Source organism: Rhinoderma darwinii, chromosome 2 (assembly GCF_050947455.1).
Source record: "Rhinoderma darwinii isolate aRhiDar2 chromosome 2, aRhiDar2.hap1, whole genome shotgun sequence".
Lineage (NCBI taxonomy): Eukaryota > Metazoa > Chordata > Amphibia > Anura > Rhinodermatidae > Rhinoderma > Rhinoderma darwinii.
The window spans coordinates 322,842,112-322,857,642 of record NC_134688.1 but is presented as its reverse complement, the minus strand read 5'-3'; the positions used below and the strand labels follow the sequence as shown (position 1 = coordinate 322,857,642).

At 40.9% G+C, this 15,531-nt stretch overlaps 1 protein-coding gene and 1 long non-coding RNA gene across 8 annotated transcripts in view; one reads left to right on the top strand and one right to left on the bottom strand.

Moving 5' to 3' along the window:
* The window catches only part of LOC142743149 (plasma membrane calcium-transporting ATPase 4-like), a 358,269-nt gene that overhangs the window by 40,112 nt on the left and 302,626 nt on the right, over positions 1 to 15,531 (bottom strand). For all 7 annotated transcript variants that reach the window (XM_075853600.1, XM_075853602.1, XM_075853601.1 and 4 more), the window contains one exon: positions 10,192 to 10,403. In XM_075853600.1, the coding sequence (XP_075709715.1) occupies positions 10,192 to 10,403 (212 nt within the window). The remainder of the gene's footprint in view (positions 1 to 10,191; positions 10,404 to 15,531) is intronic.
* Positions 1 to 15,531, top strand: part of LOC142743151 (uncharacterized) — a 160,079-nt gene that overhangs the window by 116,422 nt on the left and 28,126 nt on the right. The gene's annotated exons all lie outside the window — the stretch shown is intronic.

The following is a 15,531-nucleotide window of genomic DNA, read 5'->3' as shown; positions in this document are numbered from 1 at the left end:
GGCGCACGGGAAAAGTCTTAAAGGGGTCGTCCAGGACAACATGGCGCCGCACCTGTCCTCAGGTCGTGTGTGGTATTACAGCTCTGTCCTATTCACTTACTGCAATACCAGACACAACCTGAGGACAGGTGCGGCGCTGTGTCTCCAATCCGGACACTCCTCCTGTCCGGAGATGACCCGACGGGGGAGGCGGGTGTCAGAGCCACCCACCGCCATCACTGCAGACAGAACCACACAACTACGGCATGAGGGCAGGGCTTGTCCTGAGTGCACTGTCTCATGTTATGGACAGATTTATAGTCACATGAACCCCGTCTGCATCAGAACCGGTAACCTAGGTCCAATCACATGACAGAGGGGGGATCACCAAAAACCCTGTGCACCCTCAGCACGTCCATCCAGCCCTTTCCTGGTTATATCTGCTTCTGGGAAAGCTGGGTGACCACCATTACCCCTCCTACTGGAGTGTGTTTCGGAATTTGACTTATGAACCTCTCACACTCCAGTAGGAGTGGTAATGGTGGTCACCCAGCTTTCCCAGACCCCTGAACGGTAAATCTCTCTAGTTGTGCTGAGACTGTTTGGGGATGTGACTAATGAACCTCTCAGTCTCAGCACAACTAGAGAGATTTATCGTTCATGGGTCTGGGAAAGCTGGGTGACCACCATTACCCCTCCTACTGGAGTGTGAGAGGTTCATTAGTCACATCCCCAAACACACTCCAGTAGGAGGGGTAATGGTGGTCACCCAGCTTTCCCAGACCTCTGAACGATAAATCTCTCTAGTTGTGCTGAGACTGTTTGGGGATGTGACTACTGAACCTCTCAGTCTCAGCACAACTAGAGAGATTTATCGTTCAGGGGTACTACACTAACAGCGGGCATATTGTTAATCACCCAGCTTTCCCAGGACAGTTACATCATGTGTCCTTTATAAAGAGTCCTGCACGACTATAGGGGGCCCCGTCGGGGGGGCCGGTGGGGTGCGTTGTCGGGGGTCACGAGAGCGGCAGTCTGTGAGAAAAGAGGGACAGACAGAGACACACACCTTACTTGCAGTGCAGCTGGTCTTCATGATGGCGCCTGCTATCTCCCTGCAAACAGCTGCTCTGCTGTGTGACTCTGACCTGTACAGAGCCAGAGAGCAGAAGCAATGGAACGGCTCCCGTTCATTGACTCCTATGCACTGTAGCTGCTGTATTCCATCTCTGTATGTGTCTATAATCGACACATACAGAAATGAAAAAAAAAAAAATGGCAGCCCCCATAGAGAAGTAAAAGAAAGAAAAAAATAAAAAGTACAACACAAAAACACAAATAGATAAAATTTATTTTAATGACATACTAAAGCAATATTATATAAAAAAATATAATTTTGCGACACCTTGCCTTTAAGGAGTTTTGCGGAGATCAGCAGCCCCAACGTGAAATCACGGGGACTGGCGATGGTACCCATGGCAACCGGACGCCAGACAATGGCTTCCGGGATGCCATGTACAGAAGCCTATGAGGACCAGCTGGAGGCTGGTCCTCGTAGGCTTCCTGTCAGAGCGACTGTCACGTCACAATGACAGTTGGAATGCATTACACTACGTAGGTAGTGTAATGTGTTCCAGCAGCGATCAGAGCTGCAAGTCTAAGTGTCCTCTAGTGGGACAAGTTAAAAAAAAGATAAAAATGTTTTATAAAAGTTTAAAAATAAAAGTTATAAATGACAGCAACAAAAAATAATGCTTTTTTCCCCTATAATAAGTCTTTTATCCTAGGAAAAAAATGAACACGTTAAAAGTACACATATTTGGTATCACCGCGTTCGTAACGACCCCAACTATAAAACTATGTTATTTTTACCCGCACGGGGAACACTGCAAAACAAATAGAAAACAATGCCAGAATCACTATTTATTGGTCCCCACCCCACCCAAAATATACAATAAAAAGTTAGCAAAAAGTCGCATGCACGCCAAAATAGTACCAATAAAAACAACAACCTGTCCCGCAAAAATCAAGCCCTTACACAGTTTCTTGACTGAAAAATAAAAAAAAGTTATGCCTCTCATAATATGGTGACACAAAAAATAAATTTGTTTTTATAAAAAAGTGATTTTATCGCGTAAACGCTGCAAAACATAAAAGAAAACTATATACATATGGTATCGCCGTAATCGTATCAACCTGCAGCATAAAGTAAAATTGTAATTTATAGCGCAGGGTGAACGTCATAAAAAAAAAAAAAAAAGAATAAAAACCATTGTCAGAATTGCTGATTTTTGGTCAAATTGCTTGCCAAAAAATGTAATAAAAAGTGATCAAAAAAAACAAACAAAACACATATACCCCAAAATGGTACCAATGAAAACTACAGATTGTGCCGCAACAAATAAGCCCTCACACAGATCCGGTGGAGAACAAATAAAAAAAAGTTCCGGCTAACAGATTATGGCGATGCAAAATGTGCAGTGTTCCAAAAGCGGATAAGATTAGGCACCATTTATCAGTGCGACACCGGCCACAGATCTGCGGATTATTATTTATTTACCCCATTAGTATACCCTCTTATTATGCTCCTGATGTACTCTGCCCAGCCTACATATGCCCCCACATTATAAACTGAAATACCAGCAAAACGCCAAACAGAACTACTTCCAAGCAAAATCTGCACGCCGAAAGCCAAATGGCGTCCCTCCCTTCTGAGCCCTGCAGCGTGCCCAAGCAGCAGTTTACACCCACAGATCTGGAATCGCCATACCCGGGAGAACCCGATTAATATTTTATGAGGTATTTGTCTTCAGTGAGACAAACTCGGCACCATATTGTGCACTCAAATGGCATATCAGGGGAAAATTAAAATTTTCACTCCGCACCACCCGTTGCGCATTAACACCTTCATGCACCACGACTTAACAAGTCGTGGTGTGCGGGGGGGGGGGGGGGGGGGGATGTATGGAGCGGGCTCACGCGCTGAGCCTGTGCCATACATTGCAGGTGTCAGCTGACACCAAGGACTAACGGACAGGAACTGCGATCACGCTGTTACAGGAGCTTGTAAAAATGTCAATATACTGCAATACATTAGTATTGCAGTGTATCGTACCAGTGATCTTATGATCGCTGGTTCAAGTCCCGTAGGGGGGGGGGACGACTAATAAAATTAGTAAAAAAAAAAAAGTTAATAAAGTTATTTGTGAAAAAAAATTAAATAAATATTTAAAGTCCAAAAGAAAACCCTTTTCCCAATTCTTTCACGAAAGCAAAAAAAACAAAAACAACAAAATTGGTATCGATGCTTCCCTAAAAGTCCAAACTATTGCAGTATGCCATTATTTAACGCACACGGTGAATGCTGTAAATAATAAAAAATTTAAAACTACAAAATTGCTGTTTTTTGGTCACCTGAGCTATAAAAAAAATTTCAAAAAAGTGCTCAATAGGTTGTACTTAACAAAAAATGGTACGAATAAAAACTACAGTAGGTCCTGCAAGAAATGAGTCCTCACACCACTTTATTGACGGAAAAATAAAAACGTTATGGCTCTTGGAATGCGGGGAATGAAAAACGAAAATAAAAAAGCAAAAAATGGATCAGTCCAGAAAGGGTTAATTAATTTCTAATAAAAAAGCATTTATGACCACATGTGGGATATAGTCGTACTCGGGAGAAATTGCTTTACAAATATTGGGCGGCTTTTTCCTCCTTTATCATTTGTGAAAATTCAAAATTTTAGTGGGAATGTTGATATTCATTTTCATGGCCTAATTGTAATAAATTCTGAAAAAGACCTGTGGGGTCTAAATGCTAACTATACCCCTAGATAGATTCCTTAAGTTGTGTGGTTTCCCAAATGGGGTCACTTTTGGAGTATTTTAGCTCCAAAAGCCAAATGGCGCTCCTTCACTTCTAAGCCCCGCTGTGGGTTCAAACAGCAGTTTATTACCACATATGGGGTATTTCCGTAATCGGGAGAAATTGCTTTACAAATGCTGGAGTATTCATTTCTCCTTTATGCCTTGTGAAAATTAAAAATTTCTACGTTTTTTCAGAAGAAAAGTTGATTCTCATCTTCACAGACTAATTCAAATACATTTAGCATAAAAACTGGGGGGTCAAAATGCTAACTATACCCCTAGATAAATTAAGTGAGGGGTGTAGTTTTCAAAATGGGGGTCACTTTTGGTTTCCACGGTTTTGGTCCCTCTAGTTCATTGCAATTATGACGCGACACTGAAAACGAATCCAGCAAAATCAGCGCTCCAAAATCAAAATGACGCTCCTTCTCTTCTGAGCCCTGCTATTGGTCCAAACAGCAGTTTATTACCACATTTGGGGTATTGCCGTAATCGGGAGAAATTGATTTACAAATGCTGGGGTGTTCATTTCTCCTTTATGCCTTGTGAAAATTAAAAATTTCTATATTTTTTCAGAAAAATTTATATTTTCATCTTCAGATAATAAATTCATTGAGGGGTGTAGTTTCCAAAATGGGGTCACTTATTTATTTTTTACTGTTTTGGCACCACAATACCTCTTCAAAGCTCACATTGTGTCTAAAACATATTTTTTTAAAAAGGAGGCCCCAAAATCCTCTAGGCGCTCCTTTGCTTCTGAGGCCGGTGTTTCAGTCCATAAGCACACTAGGGCCACATGTGGGATATTTCTAAAAACTGCACAATCTGGGCAATATATGTTGAGTTGCATTTCTCATGTAAAACCTTCTGTGTTAGGGTATGTTCACACGGCAGCGTCCGTTACGGCTGAAATTACGGGGCTGTTTTCAGGAGAAAACAGCTCCGTAATTTCAGCCATCATAGCATGTTGAGGAGCTTTTTCGCTGCGTCAATTACGGACGTAAATGGAGCTGTTTTTCCATAGAGTCAATGGAAAACGGCTCCATTTAACGTCTGAAGAATTGACAGGCACTTCTTTGACGCGGGCATCTATTTATGCCCCGCCTTCTCACAGCAGGGCGTAAAAAAAAATGACCGTCAGAACAGAACATCGTAAGACCCATTCAAATGAATGGGCAGATATTTGCCGACGCTATCGAGCCGCATTTTTGGATGTAAATCGAGGCGGAAAACGCCCGAATTACGTCCGTAAATAAGCCGTGTGAACATACCCTAACAGAAAAAACTGTATTACAAATGAATTTTGGCAAAAAGAAATGGAATTTGTAAATTTCAGCTCTACTTTTCTTTAATTCCTGAGAAACGCCTATGGGGTTAAAACACTTTCTGAATACTGTTTTTGATACTTTGAGGGGTGCAGTTTTCAAAATGGGGTGAGTTATGGCGTCTTTCTAATATATAAGGTCCTCAAAGCAGCTTCAGAACTGAACTGATCCCTGAAAAAATGGGCTTCTGAAATTTTCTTGAAAATATGAGAAATTGCTGCTAAAGTTCTAAGCCTTGTAACGTCCTAGAAAAATAAAAGAATGTACAAAAAAACAATGCAAATATAAAGTAGACATATGGAATATATGAAATAGTAACTATTTTGTGTGGTATTACTGTCTGTCTTACAAGCAGATACATTTAATTTGAGAAAAATGCAAATTTTTGCACAGTCTCAAAATTTTGGTGTTTTGCACACATAAATAGTAAAAAAAATTTGGTCGATAAATTTAATAACATGAAGTACAATATGTCACGAGAAAACTCTCTCAGAATCACTTGGATAGGTAAAAGCAATCCCAAGTTATTACTACATAAAGTAACACGTCAGATTTGAGAAAATCGGCTTCGTCCTCAAAGCCAAAACAGGCTCAGTCCTGAAGGGGTTAAGAGCTCGAATATATATATATATATATATATATATATATATATATATATATATATATATATATATATATATATATATATATACACACACACTACCGTTCAAAAGTTTGGGGTCACCCAGACAATTTTGTGTTTTCCATGAAAACTCACGCTTATATTTATCAAATGAGTTGCAAAATGACTAGAAAATATAGTCAAGACATTGACAAGGTTAGAAATAATGATTTTTATTTGAAATAATAATTTCCTCCTTCAAACTTTGCTTTTGTCAAAGAATGCTCCATTTGCAGCAATTAAAGCATTACAGACCTTTGGCATTCTAGCTGTTAATTTGCTGAGGTAATCGGGAGAAATGTCACCCCATGATTCCAGAAGGCCCTCCCACAAGTTGGATTGGCTTGATGGGCACTTCTTGCGTACCATACGGTCAAGCTGCTCCCACAACTGCTCTATGGGGTTGAGATCTGGTGACTGCGCTGGCCACTCCATTACAGATAGCAGCTGCCTGCTTCTTCCCTAAATAGTTCTTGCATAATTTGGAGGTGTGCTTTGGGTCATTGTCCTGTTGTAGGATGAAATTGGCTCCAATCAAGCGCTGTCCACAGAGTATGGCATGGCGTTGCAAAATGGAGTGATAGCCTTCCTTATTCAAAATCCCTTTTACCTTCTACAAATCTCCCACTTTACCAGCACCAAAGCAACCCCAGACCATCACATTACCTCCACCATGCTTGACAGATGGCGTCAGGCACTCTTCCAGCATCTTTTCAGTTGTTCTGCGTCTCACAAATGTTCTTCTGTGTGATCCAAACACCTCAAACTTCGATTTGTCTGTCCATAACACTTTTTTCCAATCTTCCTCTGTCCAATGTCTGTGTGCTTTTTCCCATATTAATATTTTCCTTTTATTAGCCAGTCTCAGATATGGCTTTTTCTTTGCCACTCTGCCCTGAGTCGCCTCTTCACTGTAGACGTTGACACTGGTGTTTTGCGGGTACTATTTAATGAAGCTGCCAGTTGAGGATCTGTGAGGCGTCTATTTCTCAAACTAGAGACTCTAATGTACTTGTCTTGTTGCTAAGTTGTGCAGCGGGGCCTCCCACTTCTCTTTCTACTCTGGTTAGAGCCTGTGTGTGTTGTCCTCTGAAGGGAGTAGTACACACCGTTGTAGGAAATCTTCAGTTTCTTGGCAATTTCTCGCATGGAATAGCCTTCATTTCTAAGAACAAGAATAGACTATCGAGTTTCACATGAAAGCTCTCTTTTCTAGCCATTTTGAGAGTTTAATCGAACCCACAAATGTAATGCTCCAGATTCTCAACTAGCTCAAAGGAAGGTCAGTTTTATAGCTCCTCTAAACAGAAAAACTGTTTACAGCAGTGCTAACATAATTGCACAAGGGTTTTCAAGTGTTTTCTAATAATCCATTAGCCTTCTAACACAGTTAGCAAACACAATGTACCATTAGAACACTGGAGTGATGGTTGCTGGAAATGGACCTCTATACACCTATGTAGATATTACATTAAAAGCCAGACATTTGCAGCTAGAATAGTCATTTAGCACATTAACAATGTACAGTGTTCTGATTAATTTAATGTTATCTTCATTGAAATAAACCTGTGCTTTTCTTTCAAAAATAAGGACATTTCTAAGTGACCCTAAACTTTTGAATGGTAGTGTATATATATATTATACACAAACACACAGAATTTGTATTTCCTTGTCAGAAACTATGAAAAATTTTATTTAACCCACATGCTGAACGCCGAAAAAACATTTAAAACCAACGCCAGAATTGCGCTTAATAAAATAAATGGAAAGCTAACAAAAAGCCATATGTACCCCACAATGGTAACAATGAAAAAGTCAACTCTTCCCGTAAAAAAACAAACCCTCAGACTGCTACTGTTTCTAGAAACGAAGTATTATTTTTTTTATATTTTTGTTAAAAAAAGAGTTTGTGCAAAAGCAGTAAAGCTATATAACAATATAAATTTGGTATTGCCATAGTTACACTGACCTGCAAAAAACTGAAAGTTAACTTATACTGCACGGCGAACATTGTAAAAACAAAACAAAAAAAAAACAATGGCAGGATCGCCCCCCCCCCATTTTATTTTATTTTTTATAACAGTTATAAAATACATTATCTGTACCACAAAATGTTGTTGACAGAAAAAGTTAAAGCTCTTGGAATGCTATGATGAAAAATAAAGAAAAAAAAACAAGTCTGACTGACAAAATACGGTTAAAGCAATTTATGACATCCATTTTAACTATAAGGAATTGTTGCACCGTTATTACTTTTAAATTTAACCCGTTAGTAACCAGCAATACGCCTTTGCATAAGCCTTTTTACGGCGCTGCATCAGAATAAATAAACAGAGCCGTTAAATCTCCCTGCTCTCAGCTGCTAGAGGTAGCGGAGGGCTGGGGGCGTCCCTGCTCTAACGTATGAGATCGATATAAGTATCGATCTCACCTGTTTAACCCCTCAGATGCGGCGCTCAATAGCGTGCGCCGCATCTGAGTGGTTTTGGAGAGAGGGTGGGAGCTCCCTCTTATCCCACCGACACCTGGTGATAAAATCACTGAGTGTTATAATAGCAATCAGATGGTCGCATATTAAAATCCCCTAGTGGGACAAGTAAAAAAAAAAAAAGTTTAATAAAGTTAATAAAAAAAAAAATGAAAAGCCCACTTTTTCCCCTTGCAAACTGCTTTACTATTAAAAAAACAAAATAAAGTAAAAAAGTTACGCGTATTTGGTATCGCCACGTCCGTAACGACCCCGACTATAAAGCCATTACATTATTTAACCCGCACGGTGAGCACCGTAGAAAATTAAATAAAAAATTATGGAAAAATTGCTGTTTTCTGTGAATCCCGACTTAAAAAAATGTGATAAAAGGGGATCAAAAAGTCGCATCTACTCCAAAATGGTACCAATAAAAACTACAAGTCTTCCCGCAAAAAACAAAGCCCTCCTACAACTGCATCGGCAGAACAATAAAAAAAGTTATGGCTCTTCAAATATGGAGACACAAAAACAAATAATTTTGAAAAAAGTGTTTTTTACTGTGTAAAAGTAGTAAAACATACAAAATCTATACAAATTTGGTATTGTTGCAATCGTAACAACCCACTGAATAAAGTTAGTGTTATTTATACCACACGGTAGACGTCGTAGATTTAGAACGCAGAAAAAGAGTGGCAAAATGTCAGTTTTTTATCTATTCCCCCTCAAAAAAAAGAAAGTTAATAAAAGTTAATCAACAAAAAATATGTACCTCAAAAGGGTGCTATTAAAAATTACAACTTGTCCCCCCAAAAAAAAGACCTTATACAGCTATGTCGACGCAAAAATAAAAAAGTTAGAGCTCTTGGAATGAGGCGATGGAAAAACTTAAAAAAATACCTTGGTCATTAAGGTTTAAAATAGGCTGGTCATTAAGGGGTTAAATTACACACTGTGTTAAGTCTGACTAAATGTAAAAGTTCTTGTGTTTAAAGAGGCTCTGTCACCAGATTTTGCAACCCCTATCTGCTATTGCAGCAGATAGGCGCTGCAATGTAGATTAGAGTAACGTTTTTATTTTTAAAAAACGAGCATTTTTGGCCAAGTTATGACCATTTTCGTATTTATGCAAATGAGGCTTGCAAAAGTACAACTGGGCGAGTTGAAAAGTAAAAGTACAACTGGGCGTGTATTATGTGCGTACATCGGGGCGTGTTTACTACTTTTACTAGCTGGGCTTTCTGATGAGAAGTATCATCCACTTCTCTTCACAACGCCCAGCTTCTGGCAGTGCAGATCTGTGACGTCATACACAGGTCCTGCATCGTGTCTGCACCAGAGGCTACAGTTGATTCTGCAGCAGCATCAGCATTTGCAGGTAAGTAGCTACATCGATTTACCTGCAAACGCCGATGCTGCTGCAGAATCATCTGTAGCCTCTGGTGCCGACACGATGCAGGACCTGTGAGTGACGTCACAGCGTGATCTCTGGAGAACACGGCTGTGTCTGCACTGCCAGAAGCTGGGCGTTGTGAAGAGAAGTGGATGATACTTCTATACACAACGCCCAGCTAGTAAAAGTAGTAAACACGCCCCGATGTACGCACATAATACACGCCCAGTTGTACTTTTACTTTTCAACACGCCCAGTTGTACTTTTGCAAGCCTCATTTGCATAAATACGAAAATGGTCATAACTTGGCCAAAAATGCTAGTTTTTTAAAAATAAAAACGTTACTGTAATCTACATTGCAGCGCCGATCTGCTGCAATAGCAGATAGGGGCTGCAAAATCTGGTGACAGAGCCTCTTTAAAGTAGACTGTCAAATTCCATTTAGAATTGAAATGGCGTACTTCTTTTTTTTTTTTAAAACATTTGGAAATTAAAATACCTGTGCTGCAAAAGTCCCTACAACAACTGCACAAAAGATAGGGTTTCGGAAGATGTTCTCAAAAACATTACGTTCTCCATGGATTTTTCTTGCGTTGATCTCATTAAAAAGTTGCATCATAACAAAAGTGTTAAAAACAATAGTGTAATGTTCTGAAGGAGGGGAATGCAAAGGTACGTTTCTCCCACTGTCAATGTCAAAAAATTTCTCTCCTACGAAAAAGAAAAAAGGAACATCTCATTAATTATTTTTCATGTAAAAAACATTGCAAACTACAAAATGCAAACACACCGATTATGTATGGCCAAACTAATCTGCACTCATGATTGTGATCATTGATCATTGCTTGAGTACATTTCTGATTGATCCAAAAAATTCTACCCTTTTCTCACCAAAAAGGTAAGTGCCTAAATCCCACAGAGGTTTCCAAGAACAGACCGATGTCTCACAGACAGTCGATGTTAATGAGACATCAGTCTGTCTAAAGCCAATCTCATCAGTAAATGTGACCCAAGGCTGTTGAAATCTGTCCAATTCTTCATATTATAGTAGGATTATATACTATTCATAAATAGTGTTCACTTAAGAGTGCTTAAAAATAACCTGTCATGTTGACCATCTGCAGACATTATGTTATAGAGCAAAAGGGCCTGAAGAGATTAACCCCTTAATTACCAACCTATTTTAAACCTTAATGACCAAGCCATTTTTTACGTTTTTCCATCGTCGCATTCCAAGAGCTATAACCTTTTTATTTTTGTGTCACTTTTATTAACTTTTTTTGGGGGGGGAATAGAAAAAAACCTGAAATTTTGCCACTCTTTTTCGTGTCTTAAATCAACGCCGTTTACCGTGTGATATAAATAACACAATAACTTTATTCAGCGGGTTGATACGATTGCAACGATACCAAATTTGTATAGTTTTTGTATGTTTTACTATTTTTACAAAGTAAAAACGCTTTTTTTTCAAAATAATTTGTTTTTGTGTCTCCATATTTGAAGAGCCGTAACGTTTTAATTTTTTCGTAGATGCGGTTGTATGAAGGCTTTATTTTTGCGGGAGGACTTGTAGTTTTTATTGGTACCATTTTGGAGTAGATGCGACTTTTTGATCACTTTTTATCACATTTTTTTTAAGTCAGGATTCACAGAAAACAGCAATTTTTCCATAGTTTTTTATTAATTTTTTACGGCGTTCACTGTGCGGGTTAAATAATGGAATAGATTTATAGTCGGGGTCGTTACGTACACGGCGATACCAAATATGTGTAACTTTTTTACTTTATTTTGGTTTTTTAATAGTAAAGCATTTGTAAGGGGAAAAGGTGGGTTTTTCATTAACTTTATTAAACTTCTTTTTTTTTTTTACTAGTCCCACTAGGGGACTTTAATATGCGATTCTCCGATCGCTATTATAATACACTGCAATACTTTTGTATTGCAGTGTATTACTGCCTGTCCGTTTAAAACGGACAGGCATCTGCTAGGACATGCCTCTGGCATAGCCTAGCAGGCATTCACTCCAGGCAGACCTGGGGGCCTTTAGTAGGCCCCCCGGCTGCCATTGGAGACACAGACACTCGGCGATCATATCGCCGGGTGTCGGTGGGAGAGAGAGGGAGCTCCCTCCCTCTCTCCAAAACCACTCAGATGCGGTGCACGCTATTGTGCACCGCATCTGAGGGGTTAAACGGGTGAGATCGATACTAATATCTAGCAGCTGAGAGCAGGGAGATTTGACGGCTCCCTGCTCTGTTTACTTTATCCTGATGCAGTGCCGTAAAAAAGGCATATGCATCAGAATAAAGCCCGTTAGTGGCCGCCGTTAAAAGGCGTATTGGCGGTCACTAACGGGTTAAGGGAATTGTCTGACGAAAACAAAAACAATTTATTATTTTTATTTTATGAAATGAAGAAATTTGTAATGTACTTTATTTTCCAAACCTGGATGGATCGCAGGCCTTCTGTCCCCGTCGCGTGGATCCGGAAGCTGCCTGGCTCAATTCACCAGCTAAGTCAGCCCCCTTCTCAGTCTCTAAATCAGCAGTGACAGAGGAGGGGGCCGGCTTGGCTGATGAATTGACCCAGGCAGTCAACTCCTTTATTGACACACACAGAGAGGAAGGGGGAGCTCCCCCCCCCCTCGAACGGCAACTCTAAACTTCCAAGCCAACCGCGATGGGGGACAGAAAAAAAAAACCTGCCATCCATGCAGGTTTGGGAAAAAAAAAAAATTTATATAAAAAAAAAAAAGTTAAGTAGATACCAACTTTATTTCAGAAAAGAAAAACAAACAGTTTTAGTTTTTGTCGGACAACTTTTAATATTTAGCTTTGTTGGAAAAGGCTCAGGATGACATGTAATTTATTAATTTAATCTCCTGGTCACTGTGGGCTAAAGACTCCAGTAGGCGGCCTCAACCATTAATTAGCAGCCTCTTGAGCATTAGTGTGCATACAAAAATAGCTGCCAATCACTGAGTAATAAATTACCTTTTCCAAAAACAAAACTATAAATTAATCTAATCAGCTACTCCTGCTCTCCAACATAACACCTGCAGATGGAATAGCATATTTGAGGTGTCCGGTGAGATTTTAAAATGCTCCCAATTTGTAGACTAGTCCTTCTCAATGAATTAGAATATCATAAAAAAAAGTTAAATTTATTTCAGTAATTCAATTCAAAAAGTGAAACTCATATTATAAAGATTTAGTACACACAGAGTGATCTATTTCCAGCATTTTTTTCTTTTAATGTTGAGGATTATGGCAATGAAAACCCAAAATGTAGTCTCTGAAACTTAGAACATTAACAGGTTCCCGACCGTTGGCTGTGTTTTTACGGCCAGCGGTCAGGGTCTCTGCAGTCCGCCCTATAGACTAATTACGGCGGCACTTCAGAGACTGTGCACACAGCTCTGTGCCCTGGCTAACAGCCATGGGCACTGGGCAGTGTCAGAGGCCAATCTTTTGGTCCCTGAACATGTGATCGCTGTGACAACCAATCACATGCATTTTTATGTAAAATACAGTGTGCACGCAATCGCGTCCCCACAGCCCTGTGCCCATGCAGTTACCAATCTGATGGTCCCTGAACATGTGATCGATGTGAAAACCGCAATCATAGCGATTACATTTGTTTTATTTTGACATTTCTGGCAGCAAATCTCCTGCCTTTTTTCTTCTCCTCACACATTGTTTCAGTGTGAGGAGAAGAAGATACTTGAGAGAATTTCTGCCAGAATAATATTGTGAAAAAAAATACAGTGTTAGGCCTCATGCACACGACCGTAAAAACTCCCGTTATTACGGGTCGTAATTGCGACCCGTAATAACGGGCTCAAAGACTTCTATTGGCCACGGGTACCTTCCCGTTTTCTTACGGGAAGGTGCCCGTGCCGTTGAAAAAGATAGAACATGTCCTATTTCAGGCCGTAATAACGGCACGGGCAGCCCATAGAAGTCTATGGAGCATGTGTGCACCCGTCATTACGGCAGCGTTACTAGGCGACGTCAGTAAATAGCCACTGTCCAGGGTGCTGAAAGAGTTAACTGATCGGCAGTAACTCTTTCAGCACCCTGGACAGTGAATTCCGATCAGAATATAGAGCAACCTGTAAAAAAAAAAAAAAAAGACGTTAATACTTACCGAGAACTTCCTGCTTCCTCCAGTCCGGTCTCCCGGCCGTTGCCTTGGTGACGCGTCCCTCTCGACAGCCGGCCCGACATCCCTTTATGACGTTTCAGCCCATGTGACCGCTACAGCCAATCACAGGCTGCAGCGGTCACATGGACTGCCGCGTCATCCAGGGATGTCGGGCTGGATATCAAGAGAGGGACGCGTCACCAAGGCAACGGCCGGGTAAGTATGAATTTCTTTTACTTTTACCTCGGAAAGGGCTGCCCCTTCTCTCTATACTGCACTGATAGAGAGAAGGGGCTACCGATTAGTGCAGTGCAATTTTGCATCGAAAACGTGCCCGTAAATACGAGTGGAATACGGGTGACACCGGAACCATATTTACGGGCACGCGTCCGTAAATACTGGTGCAAAACGGGTCGAATACTTGTGACACCGGACCCGTATTTACGCTAGTATTTACGGGTGGGAAAAAATACGGTCGTGTGCATGAGGCCTTACACTTCAATACACTCTTTGTATAGATGGATTTCTATCTATACAATCTATCTTTTTTTCTATCTATCTACCTTTTTATCTTTTATTAGAATAGGCAGGTAGGGAATATAATGATATATATATATATATATATATATATATATATATAATATATATAGCGATAGCGGTTTATTTTTTTGTTAGCGGTAGTGTAGATATATATACCAGTTAGTTTGTCTTTATAAAAAAAAAAAAATTTGTTTAGTTCGTGTTAGTGATGTTATGGCGAGGAAGTTTTTTAGTGCTGAGGAGGCATACGCCATGTAGTGGTCTGAGTCTGAGACCGCATCAGAGATGACGTCAGAGTTGGAACCTGTTTTAGGTAATGACGATGATAGCGTCACTTCAGGTTCATCTTCAGGGGACGTTGTCACTGACGCAGTTAAAACTGCAGAACATGGAAGCGCAGGGCCTAGTAGCGCTGTAGCACGGGACAGCCTGGTCCCACCAGTTCAGGCTCTTGTTGTAGCGTCCATGGCTGCGGGCCGTCGGGTTTACTCACCTCCCGACGCCCGCAGCCATGGATCCGTGAGCACTGGTCCCCATCTCCTTCCTAGGAGACGCCAGCGCTCACTTCCGCTCCCTTCTGCTGTCCCGTAGGGTGCCCGCGCACGCTCCTGCACGGCCTTAAAGGGCCAGCGCGCGCATAAAGGAAATCGTCATCATCATCATCAACTGCCATGATTTCCTGGTCTATAAGAAGGCCCCAGGCCTTCTGATCCTTACCTGAGCGTGGTTAGTCTATCCCAGTCTGTCTTGCAAATGGTCCCTTAGTGTTTCCCCGTTCCAGTTGTTACGAGTGCCCTGTTACCCGTTCCTGTATCCCGTATTGTTCTTGTTCCTGTGCCTACCAGTGTTGGAGTCGTGTCTACTGCACCTGCTGTCGTTTGCCACGTCCAGAGTCTTCTGCCATGTCCAGTGTCTTCTGCTACATCGGATACTGCCCGCCACGTCTGGCGCTACCTGCTGCACCGGCCTCCACCCGTGCTGAAGCCACAGCCACCGCCTAGACTAGTTCAGGTACCCAAGCATTGCTATCTGCTATCGACTTTCGTGTATACTGTGAGCTGGTCAGCAGGTGCAGTAGACGAGACTCCAACACTGGTAGGCACAGGAACAAGAACAATACGGGATACAGGAACAGGTAACAGGGCACGGGTAA